At 41.3% G+C, this 17,207-nt stretch overlaps 1 protein-coding gene across 27 annotated transcripts in view; it reads right to left on the reverse strand.

Annotated features, from left to right (window-relative positions):
* The window catches only part of ADGRL2 (adhesion G protein-coupled receptor L2), a 202,702-nt gene that overhangs the window by 23,479 nt on the left and 162,016 nt on the right, over positions 1–17,207 (reverse strand). For all 27 annotated transcript variants that reach the window (XM_077277691.1, XM_077277688.1, XM_077277687.1 and 24 more), the window contains 4 exons: positions 14,048–14,221; positions 13,414–13,623; positions 10,806–11,026; positions 9,573–9,639 (listed from right to left, as the gene is read on the reverse strand). In XM_077277691.1, the coding sequence (XP_077133806.1) occupies positions 9,573–9,639; positions 10,806–11,026; positions 13,414–13,623; positions 14,048–14,221 (672 nt within the window). The remainder of the gene's footprint in view (positions 1–9,572; positions 9,640–10,805; positions 11,027–13,413; positions 13,624–14,047; positions 14,222–17,207) is intronic.

The following is a 17,207-nucleotide window of genomic DNA, read 5'->3' on the forward strand; positions in this document are numbered from 1 at the left end:
GGTCCATGGTTATTGGCCCCCCGTGGCTAAAAACATCTGCCCCCAGCCACCCCAGAAAAGGCACATCTGGAAGATGCGCCAATTCTGGCACTTGGCCACTCTCTTCCCACTCCCTGTAGCGGTGGGATATGGGGTAATGAAGGGTTAATGTCACCTTGCTATTGTAAGGTGACATTAAGCCAGATTAATAATGGAGAGGCGTCAATTATGACACCTATCCATTATTAATCCAATTGTATGAAAGGGTTAAAAAACACATCATTTTTTTCCGTGATTTAACCCTTAAATTTAATAGCTACAGCGCCGAAATTTTGCACATACACACTACTAACATTAGTAGTGTGGAATATGCAAAAAAAAGGGGGATATGAGATGGTTTACTGTATGTAAACCATGTCTCATATGTCGGGTTTAGGCAGGAGAAATGAAAAGCCGGCAATTGAATTACCGGCTTTTCAACATTATCGCGCTGAAGCAAATATTAAAAAAGTATGCTTCCCCATTGAATTGCATTGGGTTTCGTGTTTTGGCCGATCCCCGACTTTTCAATAAGATCGGCCGATTTCACTCGACCCGGCTTTTGAGAAAGTCGGGTTTCGTCAAACCTGACTCGATCTCAAAAAATGAAAAGTCGCTCAAACCTAGTCAACAGGATCTCACACCTCAAACTATATAGATGTGCATGTAGCTCTTTCAAAGACAAGTCCAGCAATCCATTTACATGGCCGGTCCGCTCCTCTGCTACTGAGACATCAGCGCATGAATTTATAAGAAATGACTATGGCACATCTGAAGTCTCTGTCACTCCAGCTCCATCTCCTCCTGCTCAACAGACAGCTTATTTTCCTGAAGTCACACAGCACGAGGAGGCAGGGCTGAACCGGTAATAGAGCTGGAGTGACAAAGACTTCAGATCTACTGTAGCTCTTAAGCCTCATTTGCATAAAAATTCAAACACTGATTTCTCAGTAATGGAGAAGCAGACCGGCCATGTAAAGGTATTGCTGAACTTGTGTTTGAAAGAAGTACATGTGCATATAAATAGTTTGGAGGGTAAAATTCTGCTGAGAGATCCCCTTTAAGGCTGGAAATACGACTGATATGGTCCTTGGGAAGGGTTGTTGTGGTTTTTTTTTTCTAAAGCCAAATCCAGAAGTAGAATGAACAGGAAAGAAGAAGTACATGGCTGGCTCACATCTCCACTCATATGTTCTGTTTTCAATTATTACAGGAACAGAAAATGAAACTCACAGTGGACACCATTGTTGCCCAGTGGACACAAGCATGGAGCTGTTCTGTAATATTTCCCATTTCTCTTGGATTCTCAAAGCTTTGCTAAAAACAAAACCGGAAACTGCCACTAATGTTCTAACATGGAAAAAAAAAAAAAAAAAAAAAAAGAGACAGAAAAAATTGCCAAAAAAGCTACAAAAAAAAGTGTCACGAAAAAGTTCATGTGTGATTCTAGTACAAAAATATGTTGCAATTAAAAAATTATACCAAATATTAATCTCCAATAGTGGATTATGATTCAATCCAGGTTGTCTAGAGGGGTCAGCCTCAGAATTTTCATTACAAGCACACATACATATACACACACACATTTATATATATATATATATATATATATATATATATATATATATAGACACGCACATGCGTGATCATAGAAATCAGGAGTGACTGCAAGACTAGATGCAAATACGTGGTGACACGCAGAAGGATAAAACCATTATTTGGTGTTACGTAGCAATAGTAGTCCGGGTAAGACTTGGCGTGTGCTACATTAGTAAATGAAATACTAGTCTTGCTCTCAAGACAAATTACGTTCGCTTTAAACCAATTAGAAATTCTTGTAAGAAGAGCCAGGATGAAGATGGATGTCTGCGCGTTCAATAGGTGATCAGTCTTTTAATCATTAAAATAACTATCTGTACAAAACCTGAAAAGGTTTCTCCAAGTCATAATAAACCCTCCGGGAGATCCTCCTCCGCATTATAAATTGGCATTTCAATCTTCACCAGTTTCCCGACCTACCAGGCAGAACCTCCAGATGTGGAGCATTTATGAGAAATGCTAAAAGTCAGACTATAGGAAGCCTCGAATTCTGCTCACCACACCCAGAGTAATTAGAACAATGTGTGTTTGTTGGATTTGCTAGGAGGGTGTATGCTCCAGCTTGGCAATCCGCCATTCCTGTCATGTAAGGACTCCAAGAAAATAACAACAGAGACAAGGAATTCGATGTGTTTGTTTTCATTTTTCAACGTGCATTGTCCTCCAAAGACAATGGCCAACTTTTTCCACATTTGTATAGGTCACATCCCTATAACACAATGAGTATAAGTCACTCAGAGTGGAAAGTTTATAAAAAACACACACCAGAAGGAAGGCAACGCGAATGACCTCACCTCATACACTATGATTTTAGATCTGAACAAGCTACTTTGTGGAACGACCACCACCAGAATAGCCACCAGTATCAGAGAAGTGGACACGTCCAAAATGACAACATAAGCTTCACTGGTTCCAAGCTAAATTCTATCTTGTTGACTCCTTTCTGACATGTTTAGTGAATGTCAACATCATGAAGTGAATTTAATGAACTGGTTGGCATCTCACACCCCGAATCCCCACAGACTGACTTATAATTGACACAGTTTTGGACAGAATTAAACAATGTACAGAGCCAGAACCTCACGTCTCCGTACACAATGTATGCAGTGGTCGTACTCAGATACTGAAGTGAATGTGATCAAAGCTGTAGGAGGCAAGTACAGCCATTAAAGCTGAGGAGACCAGGCTCCAAACACTGTTCACATCCACCACTCAAGGGACCTGCCGTCAGCTGAGCAGTGGTGGTGCCAGAAGTTGGACCTCCACCGATCTGTTATTGAGTACTTATTCCATGGGTAGGTCTTCACTATGTAAATCCTGGAAATATTCTTTAAAATTGAGGTCTATAGGAGGTCCAACATGATGACCAAAAGATCATCAAATGCTCTATTTTTCATGCAGCTAGGAGCTCCAATGATGTAACTAACCCAATAAGTCGATCCAATAGATGGAGGGATGGGTAATACAATCTATAGGGCAGCACGGTGGCTCAGTGGTTAGCACTGCAGCTTTGCAGCACTGTGGTCCTGGGCTGAAATCCCACCAAGAACAATATCTGCAAGGATTTTGTATGTTTTTCCCATGTTTGCACAGGTTTCCTTTGGGTTTTTAGATTGACCCCCAATGGGGACAGTGATGATGTCTGTAAAGCGCGGTGAAGTTAATGGTGATATACGAGTAAAAATTAATACAAATAAATCCACAAAACAAAAACCATTAAAAAAAAAAATATATAACAGTTTTCAAGAGCGACCTCAGGTACCAGACATTACTCACTTTAGCTCATCCTTCACCTTAATCTTCGTGCGCTCATACTACTTTTTAGCTCCCTGACCATTGAGCCCGAATATGCCAAGACCTTCAATAAAGTCCGGGTGGTGACTATGTGGATGACCCAGGCTGTCCTCAGGATGCCATGCGAGACGTTCCGGCTTCTTCAGCCCAAGCAGCGTACAAGTTTTGCTGTGTGTTTTATAACCTGCTCAATTGAATCATGTCTGCCTGCGCCTTGCATTTAAAAATTCATTCCACACAGCCTGCAGTGCTGACATGGATCTGATAAGACAGTGGAAGAAAAACACTATTCTAAAGTAACCCAGCTGAACTGCACATGTTCTGACCCAAATTGTCCTCCCTGGAGCTTTTGTTACCTGGCGAGTGTATGGTCCTAAAACTGCACTTGTGTCTCGATATCTTTGCAGTTAGCCAGGCAGAAGACCATTTCTCCCTGGGACTGGCAGGCAAAGAGGTGTTTCTCTAAAGAAGGTTTCTAAATGAGTGCGCGAGACTGAACTCTTTGTGAACTGGATTAATTATTAAAGACGCAGATGGAGCTGTCCGAATGATAAGAACAGATCCTGACGTGTCATGATCTAAGATTTCATTAAACCATTTCAGGCATACTAATGGTATCCCAACGCTCATTACTTACATGCTCCCTCTTCATAGATATAATAACCCTACCACCATAGGAATGGCAGCCGGCACTAGGACAGCGAGGCCGCAACGGCTTCACATCCTATATGTGCAAAGGAACGCAGGAGGGGAAAATGTATATACAGGATGTCAACTCCTGTGCAAATCCCAACACCGACGACATGAGCAAAATTCCTGCAAGAGAAGCAACGGAGTCAGGATCAGGTTCCCGACACTAACTTAGGACGGCTAGAGGGTAAAGCAATTGGCGGAGAAGAATTACTCTCCGGCACGCCGACGTGATTGCTACCTGCTGTTTCACTTTTGAGTTTGGGAATACGGCTCCCTAAGGCCCCAGATTTTCAAGGCTAAACAATTTACTGGTGGATAATAATATTGTAGCCGGTGGTAAACAATGCGGGACGCGGCTGATCGTGGGCACTGGATGCACTTTACCTGCATTGGGGTGGGGGGGAAATTATGGGAAATCCTTCGGAGGAAATCTACCAGAGAAGATCAGTCTTACTGTTCACAGATCACTTGCTTATCGCTGAGTGACTCCTTAAGGAGATGGAAGATGTATTTCAGATCAGTAGTCTGACCAGGTCTATACTGCGATGATTGAAAAGATTTCCTTTAGAAAACAGCTCACGGCAGAGTCCAAAGAGCATCGCGATCATATCGACTATGTACCAACACAACATAAGCGGGCTCAAGAAATTATGATAAGTCTCACTGGCCCAATCACCAGATCACATCTTACTAATAAGAGTCTGTTCACACTGTGCACTAATACGAAGCAAACAGGAGAAGATGGTCCCCATCACTAAAAACACAAGCACTTAGCCATAATTTAAAGGGGAACTCTACACAAAATATTTTTGTTAGACCAAGGTCAATTCCACTATGAAGAAAGGTTGATGCACTTTGCCATGTGGCCATACTGTACAAGGACACCATATGGTCCCCGAGTGCCTATTGGTCAGTAATAAGGAGCAAGGGGACTACTAAAGCATATTGGGGCACTATATATAATATAAAAAAAAGTTGGACAACTTCTTTAAATAACAAAATTAAATTTCCAATATACATGACTGCTGTCTGGGAAAGGTGGCTGCAGTTACATAGTTATTAGACTATGTGCACATGTTGCGGATTTCTTGCAGAAATTTCCTGAAGAAAACCGGAAATTTTCTGCAAGAAATCCGCATTTTTTTTTTTGCGTTTTTTTTCCGTTTTTTTCGCGGTTTTTTTAGCATTCTGCAAGCGTAATTAGCTTGCAGAATGCTAAAGTTTTCCAAGCGATCTGTAGCATCGCTTGGAAAACTGACTGACAGGTTGGTCACACTTGTCAAACATACTGTTTGACAAGTGTGACCAACTTTTTACTATAGATGCAGCTTATGCAGCATCTATAGTAAAAGATAGAATGTTTAAAAATAATAAAAAAATGCTTATACTCACCCAGACATCTCCTCACCGGCGTCCGTTCCTCTTCCTATAGCTGGTCTGTGCGCACAGGACCTTCCGTGACGTCACGGTCACGTGAGCGGTCACATGACCGCTCACGACCAATCACAGGACAGTGACGTCATCGGCAGGTCTTTCACCGCACACCAGCTACAGGAACCGAACGGCAGCGTGCAGTGGAGGCGGGAAGACATCGAGGGTGAGTATAGGACTGTTTTTTATTTTAATTCTTATTTTTTTGACCACTTATATGGTGCCCAGTGCGTGGAGGAGAGTCTCCTCTCCTCCACCCTGGGTACCAACCGCACATAATCTGCTTACTTCCCGCATGGTGGGCATAGCCCCGTGCGGGAAGTAAGCAGATCAATGGACCCCTAGGTGTGCGGAATCCCCTGCAATTCCGCATTTTAATGAACATGTTGCTTTTTTTTCCGCGATGCGATTTTTTCGCGGAAAAAAAGGCTACATTTGCACAAAAAATGCGGAATACACTTAAAATAATAGGAGGCATATGTAAGCGTTTTTTTCGCATTTTTATCACGTTTTTATAGCGAAAAAACGCGAAAAAAACGCGAAAAATACTTAACGTGTGCACATGGCCTTAGTCCATCTAGTTCAACCCATAGCCTAAACTAACATGCCCTAACATGGAACCACATTATCATTTTATCGATCAGGGACACAAGTTAATTAAAATAAAACAAAAAAAACACAACATGCACAATTAACCCCGGAAAGTCACCTACAAGTAATTTTAGCCCAAACTTCCTAAATGCCTGTGATGAGCAATGGCAACTTCTGTTCTTGCCTTTAGTAGTAGAGCCTGTTTAGTTGGACACATGAGGTCCCCCGTGGGAGCGCTAGGAAGATGGGCCCGTTAATAGTTCAGGAAGGCGTCTCCACCCAAACACTGTCATTTTCCTAAACAGATACGAAGATGGAGCGCGCATTTGTTATCGACTTTATAATGTGTTCCAGGTGGTGAGAAACCTGGGCCAGGAAGAGCGATAAATCTTCCCGCTACCTCCATAAAGGCCGAGGAAGACTACTCGCAGATGTTTCCAGCCGATGCACCAGGCTGTGTACACTTTATCATGACATCAACGCATCATAAGGAACCGGCTAGACACATTTTTACAAGTCAACGGGGAAACTTAATAGGGTTCAGCCTCACTTGAGATTTCCTTACAAGGAGCAAATACATCAATTTGTCACGTTTGATGGCAGTAGTGGCCTCATAATGAGAAGGACCCGGGTGAAAAACTTGTTAGGATGACCAATAATCAATAAGAGCAGCTACTATCACTGTAGATCCTACAGAAGAGCGGTCCGTCTGTAGCACCGGGCTCCTTTCTACACTAGAGCCCTTTATGGATTAGTCAAAAATACTAATTAGGTCGGAGAATGGGATTTACCTCCTATTGTAAAAATTGTACTGATGGTATAAAATCCTTCTGAGGGAACAATTAGGGACCACAGGGGCAGATCTGGCCACATTTGGTAGGTATTAGAGTGGAGACCGGTCACTCAGTGTTGACAATAATTTGCGTTTTGGCCATAATGGACTCCAATAAAAAATATTAATTGTGATTCTCACAAAGATACAAATTAGCAAAATTGTTTTTCAATCAGTTACGATTTGGTGTTTTCTTTTCAGCTTTCATTGCCAATTGTGGGCATAATGGACGATTAGTCCTTGACATATCTCATATCAAGGTTTCCCAGTGCAGATAAGTTATGCATCCACAGTTTAGGTGATAAGTTATAGATTGGTGAGGATTCAATCACCAAAACAAGTACTGATCAGCAGAATGAAGTAACGGTGCCCATGCTCCTCCGCTGCTCATTCAGTCCGAGCTCTGCGATTGGCTTTTTTCTGGCCGCACTGTAGAGGATGATTGGAGTGGCAGACGAGCGTGGGCACTGCTGGTCCATTCTGGCGATAAAAGTGCCCTTTTCTGCTGATCAGTGGCGGTTCCTGAGGTCAGACCCCCACCAACCAGTAAGTTATCACCTACCCTTAACTGTTTTTCAGTAAAAAATGTTTAGCAAATATTTCCTATGTTTTTTCTTAAATATGTGTTCTTATGCTTGTGAATTTTGTGGGATTTTACCTGTATTCTTTTAAATTACAAATAATGTGATTCATAAATCATATATAAAAAGTATCCTTCCAAACGTACATAATTTGCAATAAGAAAAATACAGAATAAAGCCCCACTTTAAAAAAACAAACAAAAAAAAACCGTGTTGGACAATAAGAGCTAGAAATAATAATAAAAAAATTTAACAAAAAGAAACACCAACTCTGGAACAAGTGGAATTTGCCAAAACACATTAAAATTTGCAATTAAAAAAAATCAATGGAGATCTAAAGAAGCAAGAATACATGGAAACTGGACAAAAGAAAATCAACTCTAGAGGAAGCGTCGATAACCCGCCACCAGAAAAGTAAAAAAAAAAAAAAAAAACACTGCAGAAAAAAAATGAGCTGCTCTATATTAAAAAAAAAAAAAAAAACAGGAAAAATAACAGAGTAAATTTATCAGGACCGGCGTGTCATACCCCAGCCTCAAGAAGGAAGATGAGCCAAATGTAGTAAGAGTCACACTGGATAATACATTTGGGGCATCTTTTGGACGCTTAATAAATTACCATGAAAACAATTTTTTTTATTAGAAACATATTAAAAAAATACTTTCAAAAACCACACACAATACAAAATAGTCTAAATATATCTCTATCTATATATATATCTATATAACCAGTGATCAATGCACAGCACGGTGAAGGAATCGACTCCTAAACTGGTCCACGTGTTTACATTAGGGATAAGGATTTTAATTGGACCCAAATGTTAAGCGATCTTTTCCTAAACATGACACCTGCCTAAGCTGCGGAGGTTGGCACCGTAAGGTCACGAGAGTGGCGCACCAGCTCCTCGTTGGCTATCCCCCCGGTGAACCCTAACCTATCTAAAAATAGGTCACACTAGTCCACAGATTCACCAAATTCATAAGAAATAAACAAAATAAATCCCGATACAATGTAGACATACGGTCTAGTACGTAATACAAAAACAACAGATTAGAAAGCGCTAGTGTAAATTAAGGTGGAACCCAAATTCCGGGTATGTGGTAGGGTTCCGTATACTTTGTAATAAGGTAGTCTGGACCATCCTAAAACTGCAAAAAATATTTTCAAGGGCAGGAAAACTCCCTTATGAATCAACATAAAACACTAATAAAGTAGTGTCCTTTAGATATCCTGCTCGGGATAACCGCTCCATCAAACAGCATCCTTCAGCATGGCCTCCTGATGAACCTTATACCAGGAGGCACACCATGAGGACAGCCAAGTTCAGACTTTCGGATTCTGTGTGGTTTTTGAAGCTATTTTTTTTTTTTTAATAAATTTCTAACAAAAAAAATAGTTTTTAGAGGAAGTTATGTTACTAGTCTTGATCTCCTCATAATAAAGATCTTTTGGATGGTACCTCCCCCAGAAGAAGAAGTCAGCAGCAGCCATGACTTGGCCTAGATTACACCCACAGTTTATATTATTTTCTAGTGAACATTCTAGGGAATTTATCTCCATGCTCCTAAGATCTGCACAACTTTTTTTTTTTCTGGGGCCGATGAAATAGAGCAAAAAGCAGGAAAATTTCAAGTAACTAAAACTTGAAACAAATATTAGAAGCTTTCAACATGGTAAATGTAAACCGGGAGGGAACGATGGTAAATTCTCCCCTATTTCTGAAAAAAACCCAATGGTGCAAATGGCCATTTATTTTTTATCATTTGGCTATAAGTCCGGTTTGAGATTTTTTTCTTCATTGCAATTAATCAATTAATGAATTTCCTATAAAATACATTTATGACATAAATACCAGGTTAATATCAGACTGGTTAACTTCGCCTTAACCCCCCCCAAAAAAACCTCAGTATAATATAAGGAATAATCCCTATACAAAGGATAAGCGCTTGACTTGTGATTCGGCCCATTAATAGGATCCTCACAGAGAAATGACAAATGAAATTACCGTACAGATAAGGAGGAGAACATCTTACCAGAATAATGAAAGCCACTGGACCAATAAAACTCCAGATGAAGTTGTTGTCTACCCTCAGCCAGCACCTTCCAAATGGAAAAGCATAAAATTAATACAAATGAGCTAGAAAATCACACTTCATAACAAAAAGTTCCCGGCACCAATCATCTCTGCGCCGCGACGTGCCAACGTGATGTGGGCACTGGGGAATGTCTGCCGAGCAGACAGAGGGGCTGTCAGTGAACCACGGCGCGGCCATCTGACTCCGCTACAAGGGGATCATCCATTTACTCTGCTCATTACTTGATTTATAGATTAATATCTCTGCGGGAGATCCGTGATCTGAGCAATTACTAAAAAGATAAATATATAAAAAGGGTGCTCCATTTGATTTTTGGCTGGACTATTCTCTTGTAATCCACAAGTTTGGCCTTTTATCTTTACGGCATATGCAAAGTAGGCGTCTCGCTGGAATGTAACAGACATAAAATGCTCAGCTGTCATGTTCTGCTGAAAACCAGTAGGATATTAATAAATAACCCAAGTGGGACTTAAGGAGCGGAAAAAAAAGGAGAGAAGAAAATCAGAAACATTGGATATTAGGCTAAATGATGCATAAAGTTATCAGTCCAGGCGTCACACGGAGCCGCTCTATTATTGCGCTCCAACATTACTGGTGGAATATATTGTCTGTTAATATAAGTACATTTCAGCTGTCACGACGGGGTCTGATAAACAATCTCCCACGGCCTCGTAATTCTCCTTGGAAGTTGGTTAAGGTGAAGAGATTTTAAGTCCAGAGCAGATGAAATATGACATTTTTATACTTCTACTATTATTTTTCAGGACATTCAGTGATGATCGGTCAATGAAAAATGGTGGAACGCACAAAGTCATTCAACACTGCAATGAATGGGAACTTCCACCTAAAGGCTTTAATTGATAGGTTTAAATTCACACATGGGACAACCCATTTATGACTGGTGCCGGTCAATGTAGTTCTTGCCGGTGCTCTGTGATGACTTTAGATCTACAAGGCATATTTCTAGAGGGACGCTCATCAAGTCTCTGCAACACTCTGAAAATCTTTAAAAAGTCATAATCCATGTGCGCAAAATTTACAAAATTCAATAAAACTGTGGTAATCAGAGACATTGGAGAATCCAGAGCATCAAATGGTGATTTCTGAGGAACAATACAGGGCCCTGGTTGGAAACATCTACATGTGAAGTTCTGGCACTTTTATACTTACGCTTTCTCGGTTCCATAACTTTTGTAGTCAATAGCGGCCGAGACGCCAACCACAACAGCAGGGAAGAGGTAACCGACGACGTAGTAATACTTTTTTCTTGAATATTCACTTTCAAATACTTCCACGAGCATGAGGTAAAGCTGGACTCCTTCCAGGCACATCCAGGCGAAGGCCGCCAGGAAGAAGTAGTGAAGGAGACCAGCGAGAATAGCACAGGCGATCTAAGGAAAAAGAGAAGATCCAAGAACTATCAGACAATGCCCCAATGTGCCTACAGAAGACTATTAGTGGCCACATCAACAATCCATCATGGATGGACAGGAGCCTTGCGAATTGCCTTCTACTTGCTGGAATTCTGGCGCAATCTCATCGTTGCGGTCTGTTGCACATATGGCCGGGCCTAGTAATCAGAAGAGGCCATAAGAATGCTGGTAGGTAGGAGACAGGTCGTAGGGCTCCCATTCAGCAACCGTCAAATTCTGAAGCTGGAACAGGTTCCTGTGAATCGATGCGCTCGTTTCTAATCAGTATAGCAAGCACTGTGTTTCCCCCAAAATAAACCATAGAATGATTTTATAGAATTTTTGAAGTATGCTTGATATACCAGCCCTACTCCAAAAAAAAGCCTTAGTTACTGCCAAGTCCAGAGTTGGGGAGGAGGGTAAATACTGGACCATTGCCCAGGAACCCAACTCTCTTAGGGGCCCCCAGCATTTCTATTCCGAAGTTAAGACTGTTTAAGGACCTTTGGCAACATCACAGTCATGTGAACATGTCGTCACCAAAGGTCCTGCAACTGTGGGAGACAGGGTGCTATATACCATATGTGCCGTGTGCGTATGTACATGTGTATGTGCAGTGCGCGTACGTACATGTGTATGTGCAGTGCGCGTATGTGCAGTGTATGTGATAACATGATTACATTTGAATAAATGTTAATTTTCTTTTTTTTTTTTTTCAAAATAACTGAATTGTTGTCCATGGAAAAAAAAATTACATCCCCTGAAAATAAGCCCTAACTAGTGTTGAGCATTCCGATACCGCAAGTATCGGGTATCGGCCGATACTTGCGGGGATCGGAATTCCGATACCGAGATCCGATACTTTTGTGGTATCGGGTATCGGTATCGAAACAACATTAATGTGTAAAATAAAGAATTAAAATAAAAAATATTGCTATACTCACCTCTCCGACGCAGCCTGGACCTTACCGAGGGAACCGGCAGCGTTATTTGCTTAGAATGCGCGCTTTTACTTCCTTCCGTGACGTCACGGCTTGTGATTGGTCGCGTGCCGCCCATGTGGCCGCGACGCGACCAATCACAGCAAGCCGTGACGTAATTTTCAGGTCCTCAATGCCTAATTCTAGGCATTCATGATTTCAAAATTACGTTCCGGCTTGTGATTGGTCGCGTCGCGGTCACATGGGCGACGCGACCAATCACAAGCCGTGACGTCACGGGAGGCAGGAGACGCGCGCATTTTTAAAATTACGTCACGGCTTGTGATTGGTTGCGTGCCGCCCATGTGACCGCGACGCGACCAATCACAGCAAGCCGTGACGTAATTTCAGGTCCTGATGCCTATTTCTGCATTCAGGACCTGAAAATTACGTCACGGCTTGCTGTGATTGGTCGCGTCGCGGTCACATGGGCGGCACGCAACCAATCACAAGCCGTGACGTAATTTTAAAAATGCGCGCGTCTCCTGCCTCCCGTGACGTCACGGCTTGTGATTGGTCGCGTCGCCCATGTGACCGCGACGCGACCAATCACAAGCCGGAACGTAATTTTAAAATCATGAATGCCTAGAATTAGGCATTGAGGACCTGAAAATTACGTCACGGCTTGCTGTGATTGGTCGCGTCGCGGCCACATGGGCGGCACGCGACCAATCACAAGCCGTGACGTCACGGAAGGAAGTAAAAGCGCGCATTTTAAGCAAACAACGCTGCCGGTTCCCTCGGGGAGGTCCAGGCTGCGTCGGAGAGGTGAGTATAGCAATATTTTTTATTTTAATTCTTTATTTTACACATTAATATGGATCCCAGGGCCTGAAGGAGAGTTTCCTCTCCTTCAGACCCTGGGAACCATCAGGGATACCGTCCGATACTTGAGTCCCATTGACTTGTATTGGTATCGGGTATCGGTATCGGATTAGATCCGATACTTTGCCGGTATCGGCCGATACTTTCCGATACCGATACTTTCAAGTATCGGACGGTATCGCTCAACACTAGCCCTAACCCATCTTTCGGAGCAAAAAATAATAAAATAATGTGTCTTATTTTCAGGGAAACACTGTATGTAGCCCTTAGAAAAAATACCATTGGAATTATCCATCTCTCCATGGTTATAGCTCAAATGGTCTCTGCTGGGAAGTGACGAGGTCCCATTTATCCACCCTGCAGGTAATCGGTGGGCAATGCAGTCAGGTGACTTGTGGTCGAGATGTCATCACTTCCGGTCCTGAAGGAGGCTATTGGAGCAGCAATGCTTCTTTATTTGATTAATAACTATCCCTACCCTGTAAACTTTTCAAAAGTGGCAAAAAAAACCTTAAAGGAAGCAGGAGAAACAGGTCTTTTATGGTAAACTAGAATCCTTACCACATTGCTTGTTTTATCAATGCTGATCAAGAACAAAGATTCTGCAATGAACAGGTTGATGCAAAGGTTTTTGTGTATTGTATTTCGATCGCTCTGAAGACCACGGAAGAAGCAGAAGGTAAAAATACAAATGGCGAGACAGACCAGGGAGATGACTATTCCCATTCGTGTGATGACATCTAAGAACTGTCCGTGTCTACTGTCCTTGTACTGGAAAAGAAAACGCAGGTCAAGCATGAAACCTTACTTTACTATACAGCATGGGGAAGCGGGGAAGAAGCAAAACTAAGTCTGATAAGTTTAATTATAAGATCTTGCAAAGAATGTAAATGTTGGAAGGCATGTTAATCATATCCATCATCCAAGAAATTCCTAGATGCCTTAACGTGAACCTATTGTTCTCACAATCGCCAGACTTCCTTTTTCCAACCCACTCCTGTCCTTTTCCCGTACGTAAACTGAAGCTCACTCATCCAAGTACAATTCCGATTGCGTCCTTACACAAACACCCTAGAGCTTAATGTCATCTCTGTACACAGCAACATGCACACTAAACTAAGAAACAAATGACACATTATCATTATTTTGTGGTTTTAGGTTTTACAGTTTTATCAAATGCCAAGACGATACTTACAACAATCTCCCGATGGGCCATGAGTATGGCAAAATTGGTTAAGTGGCTGCAGGCGCAGGTTGTGTGAGTCAGATTGGTTTCTATCAAACGACAACCCTGTGTGGACCAATATCCCATCATCGTTCTCTCGGAGTAATTCCAAAAAGAGCAATTGGCATTAAAATAATTGTGAGGCTGAGAAAGAAAGTAAGAAAAGATATTAAAACCAAGAAGATATGAATTACAAAAATCAAAAAGTCTATGATCTAAAACTTCGTGATGGAGAATTTACATTTTATACTTTGGAAACTACAAATCCAGGAAGGCGAAATACATTTTATAATTGTAGACGGCATCAAGTAGAGAAATCAACAATTCATCATTCTAGAACTTCGCGGTGGAGAATTGACATTTTATAGTTTGGAAACTAAGTCTCGACTAACTAAACGATTCAGAAAATCATGCTGTGGCCTTCTATCTCACTTCTTAGGTACAGGTCAAGGGTTTAGGTTTGGTTCCTACAGTACGATGTGTAGTAGGAAGCCAACATTGTTCCCAATGAAGAGAGAAGACATTTTTGAAAACCAATAAAAAAAAAACAAAAACAAAACAAGTGGTTACGAAAAATTACAATAAAAAATTAAGGAAAGCCAGGGCTAAATATCTGAACGCTGGCACCTGAAAGGTTATGGAACCAATCAACAAAACAATGAGTAGTTTAATGGTGGAGAACCCTGAAGATGTAGCAGGATTGTTAAAACGATCCAGACCTTGTTTAATGGAGGCGGCCATTGTGTGGGCTGCACCAATATCGGAAAGCAGCCTATGGGTTCACTAAGAAGCAGACACAATGAACAAGCCTCGTCTAAACTTTCGAACAGAACGTGCTTTAGATCTTATTCCCCGTTATCAGGATCATTCCAAGTCTCCAAGGTTCTTTTTTTTTTTTTTTTTTTAACAGCTCTTAGCTGCAGCACTTTTCTTTCAAGGACAGAAAATCCATTATTTAGCGCTGAATGAGATAAAGCACTACAGAAATCTACTCAGTGTTACACAGTAAGGGAGCTGACTAAGGAGAGCAACAAACTCCACAATAATCACTGCATCTACTTCCAGCTCAGAGAAGGAAAAAAAAACATACAAAAGAAAAAATACCCAAAAAGCAACTTGTTGGCTTCCCGTGAGTTATAGCAAATGAAGACGAAAAAAAAATTCTACAATGTATTTAGAACCCTCCGATATGTTTTTTTTTCATTCTTGTTTTATACTCGTCCTTTAAATTAATAATTGTGTTTATTTCTTGCAGTTTTGCATCCATGGGTCAAATTGTCTAAGAAAATTGTAAGTATTAAGATTTTCTTTTAAATACGTTCAGGATTTTTTTTTCTTTCGTTTGCATTTAACACATAATGAAGACGTATAGAACATTTAAACCGTAATAAGTCGTCTCGTTAAAAATAATTTGCACATGCTAATCCATGTCTTCACAGGGAACAGGTTCTGTCTCGTGTTCAAAAGCAAAAAAGATGTAATGGAACATGGGAGCCAGTTAATTGGGACATGTGTAAACCCAACAGGACAGAAATAGTGATGCCCGATGTCAGGAAATCCTATCTCTTCAAAAGTATAGCCACCAAAGCCAGAAGGTAAGAAGAAGAGAACATCCTACTAATTCATATACCGAGTGGAGCCATCCAAAAAACTTAACAATGAGTCGGCCTACAAACATGGGCAACCATTTTGAATTCTACGACGGCTTACTTTCTTAATTCGCTTTTTGAAAGAAGGGATAAAGACAGAGAAAATGCGAATTCACAATAAGGGAAGAGTCTGACGGCAGCATAACATGGACGAGGATCGCAATGCAATGCTCAGACTGGCTGTCGGCTCATCCGACCTGAGCGTGACAGTTGCATAGAAACATAAGCTGTCACGCTTGTGGTCAAGAGAGCAGTCAGCCAGTCCGAGCATTGTGTCAAGATCCTCGTCCAAGTAGTAAGGCTGTTGACTCTTCCCTATTGGAAATACTGTGGATCTTCAGCGCAAATTTATGCATAGAATATCCGCAGTGGATTACAGCTTCAGGCCTGAGGATGAAACTTGAACTAGTGGGATCAACGTGAAGCAGAATTTTTTCCGCAAGGAAAATGTGAGTTTCTGTTGCAGATTTCCACTCTTTCAATGTAGAAAGTGAAGTCTATGGCAGAAAAAGCAAGTCACAGATGTGGATTTTGTTGAAGGTTTGCTGAGACCTTAGTTGAATTCTTCCTGTCCCGTGTGGATGTATCCAAAAACAATGCATCAATAACAATGTGGTCGTGTGAGAGACCCGCACACTAGGATCACTAATGCATAAGATTATGGCTTGATTTGGGTCTTGAACACGTTTGGTCTGGTGTGCAGCAGCATCTCACCAGACCTAATTTCAGACTGGGTGGAAGAAGAGCTGCACAATCCTGTTGAACCTGAGACATAAAAATCCTGCAAGGTTTGGTGATGTGGGCAGTTCTTTAACGCATCTGCCCCAGGGGGTTTTGCTTCCTCTGGATCAACATGTCAAACTATAAGTTGAACTCAATGGACTCAAGTCTATCTTTATGATTAAAAACTATGAAACTGAATATACTTTTCAGGTCTGTGACTGATTGGCCAACTGGAAGATCCATTTGGTTGGTAGGCCAGTCCAAATCTATCAAAGTGTTAAAGCACAACTCATTAGGTTGGGTTAAAAAAAGCCATACCAACCTATCTTACATGAACCTGACCTTACTGATTTATTTTTTACTATCAGCTTCTTAATAAAGAAAAAATTTGACCCAAGTTATGGTCAAAGAATCCATTTAAAGAAGTAGCGAGACATCAGTTTCTGGGCATTGACACTAGTTGGATCGAGGCACCTAAGCTCTTCATCACGTTAAGGTAACTAACACTCAAGGACAAAAAAAAAAAATCCCAGCGACTGCCAGAATTTACATAACGTTGGCATCCAAAGCTGATTTTACACTTGGAGGCATCTAGACCTGCTAATTTATACAGAGTAATCAGAGTTTAGATTGAGCTGCCCTGCTGCTAAGGTAAGAGTTAATTTTCGCTCACAAATGAATTAGACTCATTTACATTTTCATGTTGCTACTGAATTAGCTTTCATTAAGAATACACTTAAGTTCTAATAATCACTGAT

The sequence above is a fragment of the Ranitomeya variabilis genome, chromosome 8, assembly GCF_051348905.1.
Source record: "Ranitomeya variabilis isolate aRanVar5 chromosome 8, aRanVar5.hap1, whole genome shotgun sequence".
Classification (NCBI taxonomy): Eukaryota; Metazoa; Chordata; class Amphibia; order Anura; family Dendrobatidae; genus Ranitomeya; species Ranitomeya variabilis.